At 37.8% G+C, this 13,137-nt stretch overlaps 2 protein-coding genes across 3 annotated transcripts; one reads left to right on the plus strand and one right to left on the minus strand.

The window, feature by feature from the left end:
- The first annotated feature begins 96 nt into the window (after positions 1–96).
- Positions 97–3,685, plus strand: LOC106136280 (insecticyanin-A). The gene is made up of 4 exons (XM_013336775.2): positions 97–497; positions 1,531–1,756; positions 2,836–2,940; positions 3,439–3,685. The coding sequence occupies exons 1-4, from the start codon at positions 387–389 to the stop codon at positions 3,630–3,632; spliced, it is 636 nt and encodes a 211-aa protein (XP_013192229.2). The 5' UTR covers positions 97–386; the 3' UTR covers positions 3,633–3,685.
- Positions 3,686–4,181: 496 nt separating this feature from the next.
- LOC106136195 (bilin-binding protein) lies at positions 4,182–12,297 on the minus strand. Of its 2 annotated transcripts, XM_013336664.2 has the most exons (4): positions 11,950–12,297; positions 9,851–10,064; positions 9,418–9,519; positions 4,182–5,393 (listed from the first exon to the last, which is right to left on the minus strand). In XM_013336664.2, exons 1-4 carry the CDS (start codon positions 12,055–12,057, stop codon positions 5,209–5,211), a joined length of 609 nt encoding a protein of 202 aa, XP_013192118.2. In that variant the 5' UTR covers positions 12,058–12,297; the 3' UTR covers positions 4,182–5,208. The 2 variants fall into 2 exon arrangements, 1 of the variants encoding a protein (XP_013192118.2); XR_009657237.1 differs by lacking the exons at positions 9,418–9,519; positions 9,851–10,064; positions 11,950–12,297 and adding an exon at positions 5,470–9,411 and having other exon boundaries at positions 5,257–5,393.
- Positions 12,298–13,137: the final 840 nt, after the last annotated feature.

The raw sequence follows: 13,137 nt of genomic DNA on the forward strand, positions 1-13,137 counted from the left end.
GATTTGTGTAGACTTATTACAAAAGTCGTATTCACAATAGTGCTTGCACTCTCTCGTAAGGATTTACATACACAAAATTACTCCTCTATCTGGGAAAGACTAGGTACTACATCTCTCCACTTGCCACGATCCCAACACTTTATTTCACTTTATTTACATCCACCATTGCCTTCGTGCAATCGTCTTCGGTTTAACTTGACCTTTCGCAAAGACGTTTCCGATTTACGACCTATTTCTCTAAAAATAGTTAAGGATGCGCATATTATAAAACGATATAAATGATTTACGCGACAATATAATACGTCTTTAGAAGGGGTCGGTTCATTGGATAATTGTCGCGTGGGACCACTTTGGTTCTTACGCTCGTTTAGGATACTTGTTTTAAAATGCTGCTGATTTTCTTGTGTTGTTTTTTCGCTAAAACAATGTCTGCTGAGTTCACGTTGCCTGGTGAATGTCCCGATGTTAAGTTACAAGAGAATTTGGATTCCACTAAGGTGAGGTCTCGAGTTTTTAGAATTTTTCGATCGTTATTGTCTTAGTAGCGGTCACATGTCTTTTTTTTAAATTTTATTTATTATTTATGTACATCAAGGAAATACTTTTTACTAAAGACAAATTCAGTACAAGGGCACTATTTATTTCTAGAGAAATTTCTTCCAGTAGGCTCACGGCATCATGACAGGAAAATTTTAGTATGTTTGCACTTGAAATATTCTAATCTCTTTAATATCAGATGTTATTGAACTTGTTATAATTCTTACATTCTTTAAATAACATGTTTCATAATCTTTATCTGTACCTAATCCATTACATTCATATATCCGTACCTGGATAATAAAATGACTGTTATCAAGCACGTAGTGATAATCACAACAGGTGCATCGTTTTGTTTTCTTAAATTTATGATTACTTTTATCAATAACGGATGATTATAGTAGTGAAAAAAGATTTAAAATCTGAAGACGATGTTTTTATCACACATGATGTCAAATGCGCTTTCGTGAATAAGAGACCCTATATCATACTACCTCAATTGCATACTCTTCCTTCATTCACATCAAATTAATTCGCTGATCTTATTTTTTCTCCAAAGTTACAGAGGCACCTTAATATTAGATTATGGTTACAATAACCTGAATAAGTAGGTTTTCTCTCTATGTTATTTCTCACCGTGAAAGGAACAGCAACAACCAAACAATACATACATACATATAGTCACGTCTATATCCCTTGCGGGCTAGACGGAACCAACAGTCTTAAAAAGACTGATAGGCCGCGTTTAGATGTTTGGCGTAATAGAATTGAGATTCAAATAGAGACAGGATGTTAGCCCATCACCTAAAAAAAATAATCGTAATTTTGTAAACTTATCCCTTAGTCGCCTCTCCTGACATTCATGGAAAGATTTTGGTCCTATTCTTATATTTGTATTAGCGCCGGGAACCACACGGCACTGCCAGGAACACAGATGATCTTATTACAAATCACAGATTCAATACTAACAATACGAATAATAATTCCTAACAGTTTTCAGGAATCTGGTACAATGTAGCAAGTTACGCCAGCGATAACCGACCAATCTACGACTGCGCTACCCTGGACTTCCAAGAAGATAACCTTGGATATACCCTAAGAGAGACCTTTGTCACAAGCGACGGTGTGAATAGAACTCAGAAGTCTTACCTTGCCAGAGTGGACCCGACATTTGATGCTGGAAACAAGGCTCAGTTTATAGTCAGCCATGAAGATGGAGGTAAAACATAATATATAAAATCATGTTTATCTCAATTCTATCATTAAGCCAAATAGCTGAACGTGGCCATTCAGTCTTTTTAAGACTATCGGCTCTGTCTACCCCGCAAGGGATATAGACGTGACCATATTGCCGTCCCTCATCAAGAAAGCTATTCGTAAATTTTTACTTTATTACGGAAGTAATACAGCTGAATATTTAGCCATACAGCTGAACGTGACCTTTCAGTCTTTTCAAAACTGTTCTTTCTCTTCAATACTGTCTTTTCAAGGCTCTGTGTACCCCGTAAGGGATATAGACATGATTATATGTATGTACGTATGTTAAAGACTAAATAGCTGTAAAACACAATTTTAATCACTACTCATTTGGCTATTTCTACCCCATAAGGGATATAGACGTGATTATACATTCTATGTATGTATTCCACTGCAAAGGTTGCGCAAGTCAGATGGTAGTCGCTTCATCTAAAAACCTGACTTTCCCATTTCAGAGAGAATCGTTGTAAAAGGCGTACATGTAGATAGTGACTACTCATTACACCACAGTAAAGTTTTCCTTTATAAACTATATTTTGTGCTAATTAAAGACTAATGAAGAAAGCCTTGTGGTTCATGGCACCAATAAAATAGTAGACTGGTAGAGAATGGCAAAAGGCATTAAGTCCACCTTTTGTATATTTATTTTTGTGCAATAAACTTTTAAATAAATAAAAAAAGAATGAGAGCACTCCATCTCATTCCCATGGATGTTGCTAAAGGCGACTAAGGGATAGACTTATAAACATGGGATTCTTCTTTTAAGCGGTGGGCTAGCAACCTGTCACTATTTGAATATCAATTCTATTATTATACAAACAGCTGAACGTGGGCAGTTTCAGTTATTTCAAGACTGTTGGTTCTGTCTACCCCGCACGACTTTAACTCACTACGGCCTAACATGGCCTAAGTTTTAAGGTAGATGAGAATGCGACCGGGATTATTAAAAATAGGAGGATTGAAACACATTTAAAGGATATTTATAGTTTTAAGTCAATAATAAATTTACAAGATTAATAAAAAGCTTATCATTATTTCCAGATAAAGTGCTACAGTTTCCATTCTTCATTCTGTCAACGGATAATGACAAATATGCAATAGCGTACACTTGTAAGACTTTGAAGAAAAAGGCGAGAACACATTATGGTATGTTATGTCCAATCTCAATTTAATACATAAGTAGTTTTTGTGTAAAACAATATACTTACATGACAGTTATTTGTTTTAAATAATAATATAATCTCGTCTATATCCATTGCGGAGTAGACAGAGCCAACAGTCTTCAAAAGACTGAATGGCCACGTTCAACTGTTTGGCTCAATGATAGATTTGAGATTCAAATAGTGAAATGTTGCTAGTATATAGGCCTATCCCTGAGTCGTCTTTTACGACATCCATGGGAAAAATATGGTGGTTCTATTTTTAAAGTGCCGAAAACCACATTGCACAGAAATGCTTTTTCGTAAAATTCGATTTCCATAAAATTAAAAAAGACTATTTGTAATGTTCTTTATGGATAACGAACCAAGTGGAAAAAAAGAAGATGATGATCTAAAATGTACAAAATCCCTCAACAGACGTCTACCCAGCATATAAATACGTGACTATATGTATGTGTCAGCACTCATCAAAATCCTGTTTCAGTATTCACATGGATCCTGTCAAGAAGTAAAGAGCCACTGCAAGGAGACACCCTGAAGATAGTGGAGAATGTCTTATCAAAATATACCGAGTTGGCTGAACATCGCATGGAATTCGTATTCAAAGACTTTAGTGACAGCAGTTGTTCTTTCGCTGACAAATACGAAGTGGATTTTTTTACAACCAATTTCTGGTAGCTGACTGTTTGTATCTGTGATTATAAAAAAAAAAAAAAAATTTATCTGTATTTTTTTTACATGTTTGGCTTAAAAAATGTCATACGTTAGGAAATATTGTTAGCAACCAACCGTAATGTGACAAAAACGCCTGCATCGTTTGTAATATTAGTTTTATAAGTTAATTTATAAATAATTTAGATTACCCTTTGTTTATTTTATGCCTCTAAATGTCAGACTTCTGAGGCGATAAGAGAGGTTCTCGCAAAAATGTTAGGACAAATTAAACGCGGTTAGAAAAATGTAATCAAAGCTTTTAAAAAACAAAACTTGTGGTTACAAACATACAATCATGCGGGGCAGGCAGAACCAACGGTCTTGAAAAGACTAGATAGGCAACGTGCAGCTGTTTGGCTTCTTGATAGAATTGAGATACAAATAGTAACAGGTTCCAAATCAAAATTGTAACTTGTAGTTCCCGGCACCAAGTTTAAGACCTCTTTGTCTTTCCTATGGATGTCGTATAAGGGATAGGCTTACAAACTTCGGATTCTTTTTTAGGCGATGGGCTAGCAACCTGTCACTATTTGAATTTAAATTCTATCAATAAGCCTAACACCTGAAAAATTCTTTAAAACACTATAAAGCAAGCAATTCCAATTATGCATTTATTTCCAAAACAGATTGGTGTCCGATAGGCTGCCAACTGTTAAAATTAGAGAAATCCCTTTCACAGCATATACAGTACTTTGGTACCTATGTTATGAATTCTTCCTTCAGCGGACTAAGCTTTGATGCCAAAAGCTTTAAAAGTATCAGGCTATAGATGTATATAAACCTTTGAAGTACAAATCAAATCAAATCAAACATCTTTATTGTGATTTGATTTGATTTGTACTTCAAAGTACTTTCATCTTGTAATAATATGGATGAAATAAAAAGAATAATCAATTCAAATCTGTTGCAACACTCTTTTTACAAAGTGAATAAATACTTTTTAAAAGTAATATCATGATAACGAGGTCGTGGATATGATAAAACGAAATTCTGTCCATATTTACCTTTATCTATGGTGACGAACTTAAAGAGAAAAAAATTAAATGATACCAACAAAAATAATCAATCTTTTACTTTTAAAAAACATACACGTTAGTTTCCAATCTGGTTACAATATACATATTTCAGATCAATGAGTTTATCACATACTTAATAAAATAGTTAAGTGACAGTTGTCAGCTATATAACTTGAATAGGCTCTTTATCAGAATATGCTGTACCAAAGACGATAAACACGGGTTATTTTATTATAATAATGCTACTAGTAAACATATTCAAATTAACAGTATAAAAAAGAGTCAAAACTAATCGTAAAAATGATAAAAGATTTAATTTTCAACAGAAGAACACACAAGTTTAAAAAGTAGGAAGCAGTCAATGAGGGCCTATCTATTATCTATGATATTGTTAGCTTAGTAATTGACCAATTGACTAAGCACGGCATCAAAGTTGCTAGTCTTAACAGCACTGATACTAAACTCGGTTGACACTTAAACAACACTTAATTTTAATGGCGTAACATTTGGGCTTCTATTCCTAGTCACTGTTTCTTCTGTGGCTGTGTAATGGCGCTGGAGCTGGTAAACTTACAAGCCTCCTCAGAGAAGTCGGTCTTCACCAATTTTGTAGCGTCAATGTCCTTAAAATTGGCCTTCAGGAAGTTTTCAACAGTTGTCTTCGTGTCACCTTCCAGCTTCTTGCTTCGGGAAAGGATCCAGGCCGAGTCTGGAACAAATGAAATTTGAAAAAGTTTTGTTTTTGTTTCGTTTAAGTTCGAGCATTGATAACTCTTGCGAAATACCTTAAAATTTTGCTCTAAACAAATTTATTTTATGGTCACATATCTTCTAACTTTCAATTCGTATGAAAAATCTATGTACAAAAACTATATTGAATATCTTAGGAAGTTGTTTTATTTTAAGCAAAATTTGCAAAACAGTTTTATGTTAATTGTGATGAGTAACACATTTCGTGAACCAAATATCCATTGACGTCTTGATTAATACATTTATCAGTACTATCAAAAATTGTTCTACTAATCTTATCTTTTTTATAAATGCTGTGATTTCGCCAAGGCAATCGCCTTGGTTTTGAATATCTATAATTTTACAATTTCATTACATCAGGAAGTGATTTTTATACATACATACGTACATACATAAAATCACGCCTCTTTCCCGGAGGGGTAGGCAGAGACTACCTCTTTCCACTTGCCACGATCTCTGCATACTTCTTTCGCTTCGTCCACATTCATAACTCTCTTCATACAAGCTCGGCGGTTTCGGGTACTTTTGACCTGACCCTTTACCAGGACGTCCTTAATTTGATCAAGATACGTTCGTCTAGGTCTTCCCACTCCGACCTTTCCCTCCACACTCTCCTTGTATATCTGCTTAGTCAACCTGCTTTCATTCATCCTCTCCACATGACCGAACCATCTTAACATACCCTTTTCTATTCCTGTAACTACATCTTCTTTCACATCACAACATTCCCTTATCACGCTGTTCCTTATCCTGTCACTCAATTTCACACCCATCATACTCCTTAACGCTCTCATTTCCACTGCATTTATTCTGCTTTCATGCTTCTTTTGCCATACCCAACTTTCACTCCCATACATTAATGTCGGGACCAACACGCCCCTGTGCACAGCCAGTCGAGCCTTTTTGGATAGTTTCTGACTGCTCATAAAGGCATGCAAAGCTCCATTCACCATGTTCCCCGCGTTCACTCTCCTTTCAATATCACTATCATACTTGCCATCTGATGTAAACTTTGATCCTAGATATACAAACTCTTTCACTTGCTCCACTTTTCTCCTCCAATCAAAATATTACATGCTGTCATTTCTTTCTCCATTTCAAAAACCAGTGTTTTAGTTTTACTTACGTTCACTTTCATTCCTTTCTCTTTTAAAGCTTCATGCATACAGTTTACCATCTCCTGTAACTCCTCCGCTGATGACGCCAGTATAACCTGATCGTCGGCATAGAGCAGACATTTGACGAGTAACTCATTCATCCTTAATCCACTTTTAGACTCTTTCAAATCTGTCAAACAGCTATCCATAAATAGGTTGAACAGCCACGGTGACGCAACACATCCTTGCCTAACGCCTTTCTCAATCTTAAACCACTCAGTGTGCGCTCCGTTTATCCTGACACAAGCACTCGAATCCTCATATAAGGATTTCAGTGCTCGTATTAAGAGACTGCTCACCCCATGCATAGAAAGTGCTGACCACAATTCATTCCTCTCAACTCTGTCATAGGCCTTTTCCAGATCTACGAATGTGCAATAGACTTTTTGACTCTTGGCCAAAAACTTTTCGGCTATGCACCGCAAGGAAAAGACCTGATCAGTACATCCCATTCCCTTTCGAAATCCCGCTTGAGCATCCCATATTTTGTCATCAGTTTCATTCCTGACTCTATTAATCAATACCTTAGCATACAATTTGCCGACGACGCTAAGCAGGCTTATACCACGATAATTTTTGCAGTCCAGCTGTGACCCTTTTCCTTTGTAAAGTGGCACGATAACAGCCTTACACCAATCTTTTGGTACTCGGCCGCTTCTCCAACACAAATTGAAAAGGCAGTACAACTGACTAGCTACTACGCCTTTTCCTGCTTTAAGCATCTCGACCGACACTCTATCACACCCAGCAGCCTTTCCCGCTTTCATACTCTTAAGTGCTTCCACAATTTCGAACATTTCAATTTCGCCTTCCATCTCATTCTCTTTTTCTTCGCTATAGCAGAAATCTTTCTTATTTCCTTCCTTTTTTTCAAATAAACTTTCAAAATAGTCCTTCCATATCTTTAGTACACATTCTTCTCCTTTCACAACGCTACCATCCTGGCATCTGATCCTAGTCAGCTCTCTGGTTATAGTATTTCCTCGGGCTGACCTTACGGATTTCCAGAATACTTTCAGATTTGACTGAAAGTCTTCTGATAGCCTTTTATCAAAATCCTCTTTATACTCTTCTTTCTTTCTAATCACAGCTTTCTTAACCAAATCTTTCATTTTCTTATATTCCTTACGTGCTTCATTCACATCTTCATCTATAACCTCTTGCATTCTTAAGTTAGCTTTTGCTGCTAACAAATCCAGCCATGCTTTCTTCTTTAATCGCACAAGTTCTTGCACATCTTTACTCATCCACGCATTTTTGTGATTTTTTCCTTTCCTTCTTCTACTTACACCACACACTTCAACAGCTACTTTCACAATTCTTTCTTTAAATTCCTTCCATCCATCTTCAATATCGCTCATTTCCTCTAAATCTTCAAATTCATCCTTCAGTCTATTAATATACTTCTTACCTACATCCATATCTTGCAAATTTTCTACTTTTACTCTTTCCAAAGCGCTGGTTTGCTCCCTTACCCTGTGCCGCCAGCGATTGAAGATACCCCTTATCCGGGATATCACCAGTAAATGGTCCGAGTCAATGCCAGCACCGCGATATGCACGGGTATCCAGCACTTTGTTCTTCAATCTTTCATCTACAATCACAAAGTCTATCATACTTTTTAAAATACCTTCCACTCTTGTGTAGGTGTGGATCTCTTTATGTTGAAACATTGAGTTCGACACAAAAAGATCCCACTCTAGACAAATTTCTAATACACTTCTTCCATTATCATTCACCTTTTCGTCACCAAACGCACCAAGCACCTTTTCATATCCATCACGCTTTACACCCACCCATCCATTAAAATCACCTAACATAATAATCTTCTCATTTGGCTTGGTAACTTTCAATACTTCTCTTACACTATTCCAGAACTCCTCGTTTTCGCTTTTTGCTGATGTTGTACCCCTCGAACCCACATCCCAAGGTGCATAAACACCTAGAACGAAGATCCGAGTGATTCCAACTTTCAGCCTAATCCATAGAAGACGAGGGCTGACACACTCATACTCATTCACGCACTCAGCCATTCGTGCAGAAAGAATTAGACCGACCCCTTGACAGCCTCGGCTGGTACTGGAAATTCCAGACCAATACGCCGTGTAAGGGCCGTGCTGCGTCGCGTCGCATCCTTTCCGCTTCGTTTCATTCACGCACAACACATCCAAACGTCTTTCATCCATCATCTGGCATACTTCCTCAATCTTATCCTTCATTCCTCCTCTTACATTCATCGTCGCAAAGCGGCTTTCAGCAGACCGCATACCGCTCCCGCCGGGAACGAGACGTGATGGGGTGCGGACACCATCGCCGCCATCTAGGTGCTCTTTCAAAAAATTTGCATCCATGCGATTCCCACGAGACGCTAGGGAAAAATTTTGTCCGCCCCAGCAGAGCCCCGCATGCCAGGGTAAGGCTAGCCATTACCTGGGGGTCGCCCAACCCCATGGCGGAAGTGGCACGCTCGAGACTAGGCTCGCCCCTAGCCATGCATCCATCGGCGCGGCAGACCTTAGATTGGCAGGGATTTACATTAAAGAGGAATCCCAAGTCTATCCCTTAGTCGGCTCTTACGACATCCGTGGGAAAGAGATGGAGTGGTCCTATTCTTTTGTAATGGTGCCGGGAACCACACGGCAAAGTGATTTTTATCGTTGCTATCAATGTTATTCTAAACTTGGGACTCCACCTCAATGGGTATCAGCTCAGCTTTTCTGTGTAATGCAAAATTTTCCTAGTAGTTCCCAGCACTTAAGAATGTAACCATTCCATTCCAGACCCTTTTGAGTATTAAATCTTACCATCATTTCTCAAAAATCTTACCTGTATGAGATTTACTCTGCTCGTCGTATTTGCAGCTGTAAACAAGGGCGTAGTTAGCGTAATCAGTCAGGACTACACTCATTGGTCTCTCACGGTTGACATCTGAAAATTACATTAAAAGTCTCATGGATATTTCTAAGTGAAACTTAAATGGCTGGATAACTAACTGATAATAACTTTTCAAATCGTTTATGATCATTAAAATATTCTCAATATAGAAATATCTCAAGGGTATCTCTTTTTTTGCAATTCAAAATTGACTGCCAAAGAACAGACTACAACTCTAAAGTTAAATACTTCTTTAATGTAGATAAATGAATAAATTTGATACTTTGATAGCGACAGCTTTATAGCTGCAGACTCTGATTTAAAATGAAATGCAATCAGGGAGGGAAAGAGGTAACCTACGGTAAATAAAGAGAAATAAACTCACCTCCAATTTTCAAGGTCACTAGTAACTTAGCGCTCTTGTTAGCATCAGCGGCGAACTTAGCTGTGCCCTCAACATACTTTTGGACACCATCAACGACATGAGAGTTCTTGACCTTGACTGTTTCGCCTTCAAGTTTGTACTCAGCCTGGGCGCATTTGCCTCCCTCTTCAGCTAAGTTGGGGGTTTTTGAAATCTCATACCAGATTCCTTGATACTGCAAAAAATTACATTTATAAATTCTTTCTATACAATATCACAATAATAGCGCTAAACATTCTCTGTTTTCTTGGCGGTTAAAACCTCTTCTGGAGCTCGGAGTGAGCCTCTGACCATGATCATGGATTGGGAAAGTCAAGTGTTACCCAAAGCGACTCCCGTCTGATCTCCGCAACCAGGTGAACCAAACCGTATTGGATTATGCTAAATAATTCATCCTTAATAATCCTTCTCTTTGTATGGAAAATTACATACATACATATGGTCACGTCTATATCCCTTGCGGGGTAGACAGAGCCAACAGTCTTGGAAAGACTGAATGGCCTCGTTCAGCTATTTGGCTTAATGATAGGATTGGGATTCAAATAGTGACAGGTTGCTAGCCCACCGCCTAAAAAAGAATCCCAAGTGCGTAAGCCTATCCCTTAGTCGCCTTTTACGCCATCCATGGGAAAGAGATGGAGTGGCCCTATTCTTTTTTGTATTGGTGCCGGGAACTACACGGCACACCACATGGAAAATTAAGAGCAGTAATTTGCATTATTCATCTATAAAATCGTCTCAAATCTTGACATTTGAGATAAAGGAAATAAAGGATTTACAAAACTAATCAGGAAAGCAGTAAAAGTATATACACATAAAACGGTACAATTAACATTTGACATTGACATTGTATGGAAAACCAATGTTTTCAGTGAAGGTCTTCACGCTTCACCAATTGGTGATTCATCGATTCTTGACCGATTATCGCGACCGGAACGGGTAGGATCGATAGTTAAGTCAACAATTGGATAATGAGACGATTGCTTTATTGAACTTGACAATGGTGTAATTGGGTACTGACCACAGAAATCTAAATTTGCCTCATTATACTCATTTAAGTACTTACCAGATATTTATCTGGTTAGTACTTAAATAAGTATAATATAATTTTACATAAAAAATATCCAACGTGGTCATCATGTCGTGAACAGGTGCCTTTTTATGGCATCACAAAAAAAGGGAAAGGGGAATACCTCAAATAATATGGCTAACGAATGGCCAGAGGGACATGTGAAAGCCTCGAACTGCGCTAAGAGAGCACAAGCCAGCGGATTACATGGCATGATAAAAAAGCAGAACCCCAGTAACGGGAGAGGCGAGGAGGACTAAGAAGAAGTCAATATTTTGAAGACAGAGCAAAAAGTTACAAGATCAGAAGCTGAATGGCTTGATGATGGAATTGACAGTCAGACAGAAATAATAACAGCCTAGGTCGTTGCCTATAAGTAGGTTCTTAAGTTTTAAGCCCTTTCTTTGACCAACTTTCACAGTCTGCGCGGGAAATCTACGAAAACTACCACAATTCTCGGAACGGGAAATCCTCTCTTAGTGCGGCTTGGGCTGAGCATATTGAATGTCAGTCAGTCATTCACTTTCTTCTTTTATTTAGTTAATGTTGTACGTACCGTGTAGTTCACAGCACATATAGAAACAAAGAATAGGACCACTCCATCTCGTTCTCATAGATGTCGTAAACGGCGACTAAGAGATAGACTTATATAACTTTTAACTTGGGATTCTTCCTTTAGGCGATGAGCTAGCAACCTGTCACTATTGGAACCTCAATTCTATCATTAAACGGCTGGACGTGGCCTATCAGTCTTTTTAAGACTGTCGACTCTGTCTATCCGGTAAGGAATAAAGACGTGATTATATGTATGTAACGAGTCTTCTAATACGACATCCAAAAGCAACCTTGGATATATCTTACTTCCCTGCTGGAAACTTTATGGTCCAATAATGTAGCTTTTTCATCCTTGGATGTTCCCATCACCTTCAGCTTTTGCGCTTTAAAGCCTTCTGAAAGGAGGCAAATAAATAAAAATAAAACAAGAACTTACTGCTGTGACATTGAAATTCTCCACCGACTTGATGTCCGGGCAGCCGCCTTCGTGGATGACACTGGCTGACGCGGCCGCGACCAGCCCCAACACAAACAAACGAAGCATTCTAAATTCAAAAAATTAAGTCCTCTTTGCCAACCTGTCTCCGCGGGTATCAGGCACAAACTGGCGAATCTGGCAGCAAATCCACCCTTTTATACCAATCCCACTGGGGGTCATGGGCGTTATTCAATTTTCGTAGGATTATTTAATTGAAGAAATCACTCGATGCCAACGGAGACTTCTAGAGTGCAATCGATTTAATGCTCGAGATCTGTTAGAGACAGACTGTTGTTGAAATCGGTACAATGAAGATTTCTGTTATCTAATCGATGAGATACCATGTGGCGACCATGTTTTGGACACATTTGGTACAAACTAAGATATTGACCGGTCTGATTGTTATAAATTTAAGTATATAAATAGTATGTTTCATAATATACTTAATAATAATTATTCTGAGGGTCCTTTATTCATTGACAGTGAACAGATCTCTCATACTTTCTACTAATTGCTGTAATACTACTCGTATGTCTACTACAGAGCTTCTAGATTAAGAATTATGCATAAGACCCAATTACTTTTGACAAATACATATAAGCCTGTTCCCAATCACTCAAGATTCGAATTTCGGGTCCTCAATTAAAGTCATCATTTGATACTTTATACACATACATACATATAATCATATCTATATCCCCTGCGGGGCACACAGAGTTAAAAATCTCGAAAAGACTGATAGGCCACGTTCAACTTAGTGATAAAAAAATTGAGATTCGTATGGTGACAGGCTATTATATGGTAAGCCTATCCCTAAGTTGCCTTTTACGACATCCATGGAAAAGAGTATATTTATATCACCGTACAAAAAATTATGTTAATAATGCTAACTTAATGCTTATTCATCCATTTACCAATGTGTTAATACTAAAATAGAACAGACAAATCGGATAATTCTACACTTATGCTTCAAGTATTGTTGGTTGGAGACAGCTTGACTCATCCTGGAGTCAGCTTGTTAGCCACGTGATTCTAATGCATCTTGCGAACACGTGACCGAGGTACAGATTATAAAATAGTTCTACATTATTTCACAAAAAGAAATCTCAGCTCTAGCCAAAGCTACAGTATACTTGTATTTGAAAA

Source organism: Amyelois transitella, chromosome 18 (genome assembly GCF_032362555.1).
Source record: "Amyelois transitella isolate CPQ chromosome 18, ilAmyTran1.1, whole genome shotgun sequence".
Taxonomy (NCBI): Eukaryota; Metazoa; Arthropoda; class Insecta; order Lepidoptera; family Pyralidae; genus Amyelois; species Amyelois transitella.

Excerpts from the sequence above, each read along its gene's own strand:
- LOC106136280 (XM_013336775.2), top strand. The coding sequence starts at position 387 with ATGCTGCTGATTTTCTTGTGTTGTTTTTTCGCTAAAACAATGTCTGCT. Across the intron at positions 498-1,530 it reads AGAATTTGGATTCCACTAAG|TTTTCAGGAATCTGGTACAA; the intron begins GTGAGGTCTCGA and ends AATTCCTAACAG. Across the intron at positions 2,941-3,438 it reads AAAGGCGAGAACACATTATG|TATTCACATGGATCCTGTCA; the intron begins GTATGTTATGTC and ends ATCCTGTTTCAG.
- LOC106136195 (XM_013336664.2), bottom strand. The coding sequence starts at position 12,057 with ATGCTTCGTTTGTTTGTGTTGGGGCTGGTCGCGGCCGCGTCAGCCAGT. Across the intron at positions 10,065-11,949 it reads AGAATTTCAATGTCACAGCA|TATCAAGGAATCTGGTATGA; the intron begins GTAAGTTCTTGT and ends AATTTTTTGCAG. Across the intron at positions 5,394-9,417 it reads GCAGAGTAAATCTCATACAG|ACTCGGCCTGGATCCTTTCC; the intron begins GTAAGATTTTTG and ends CATTTGTTCCAG.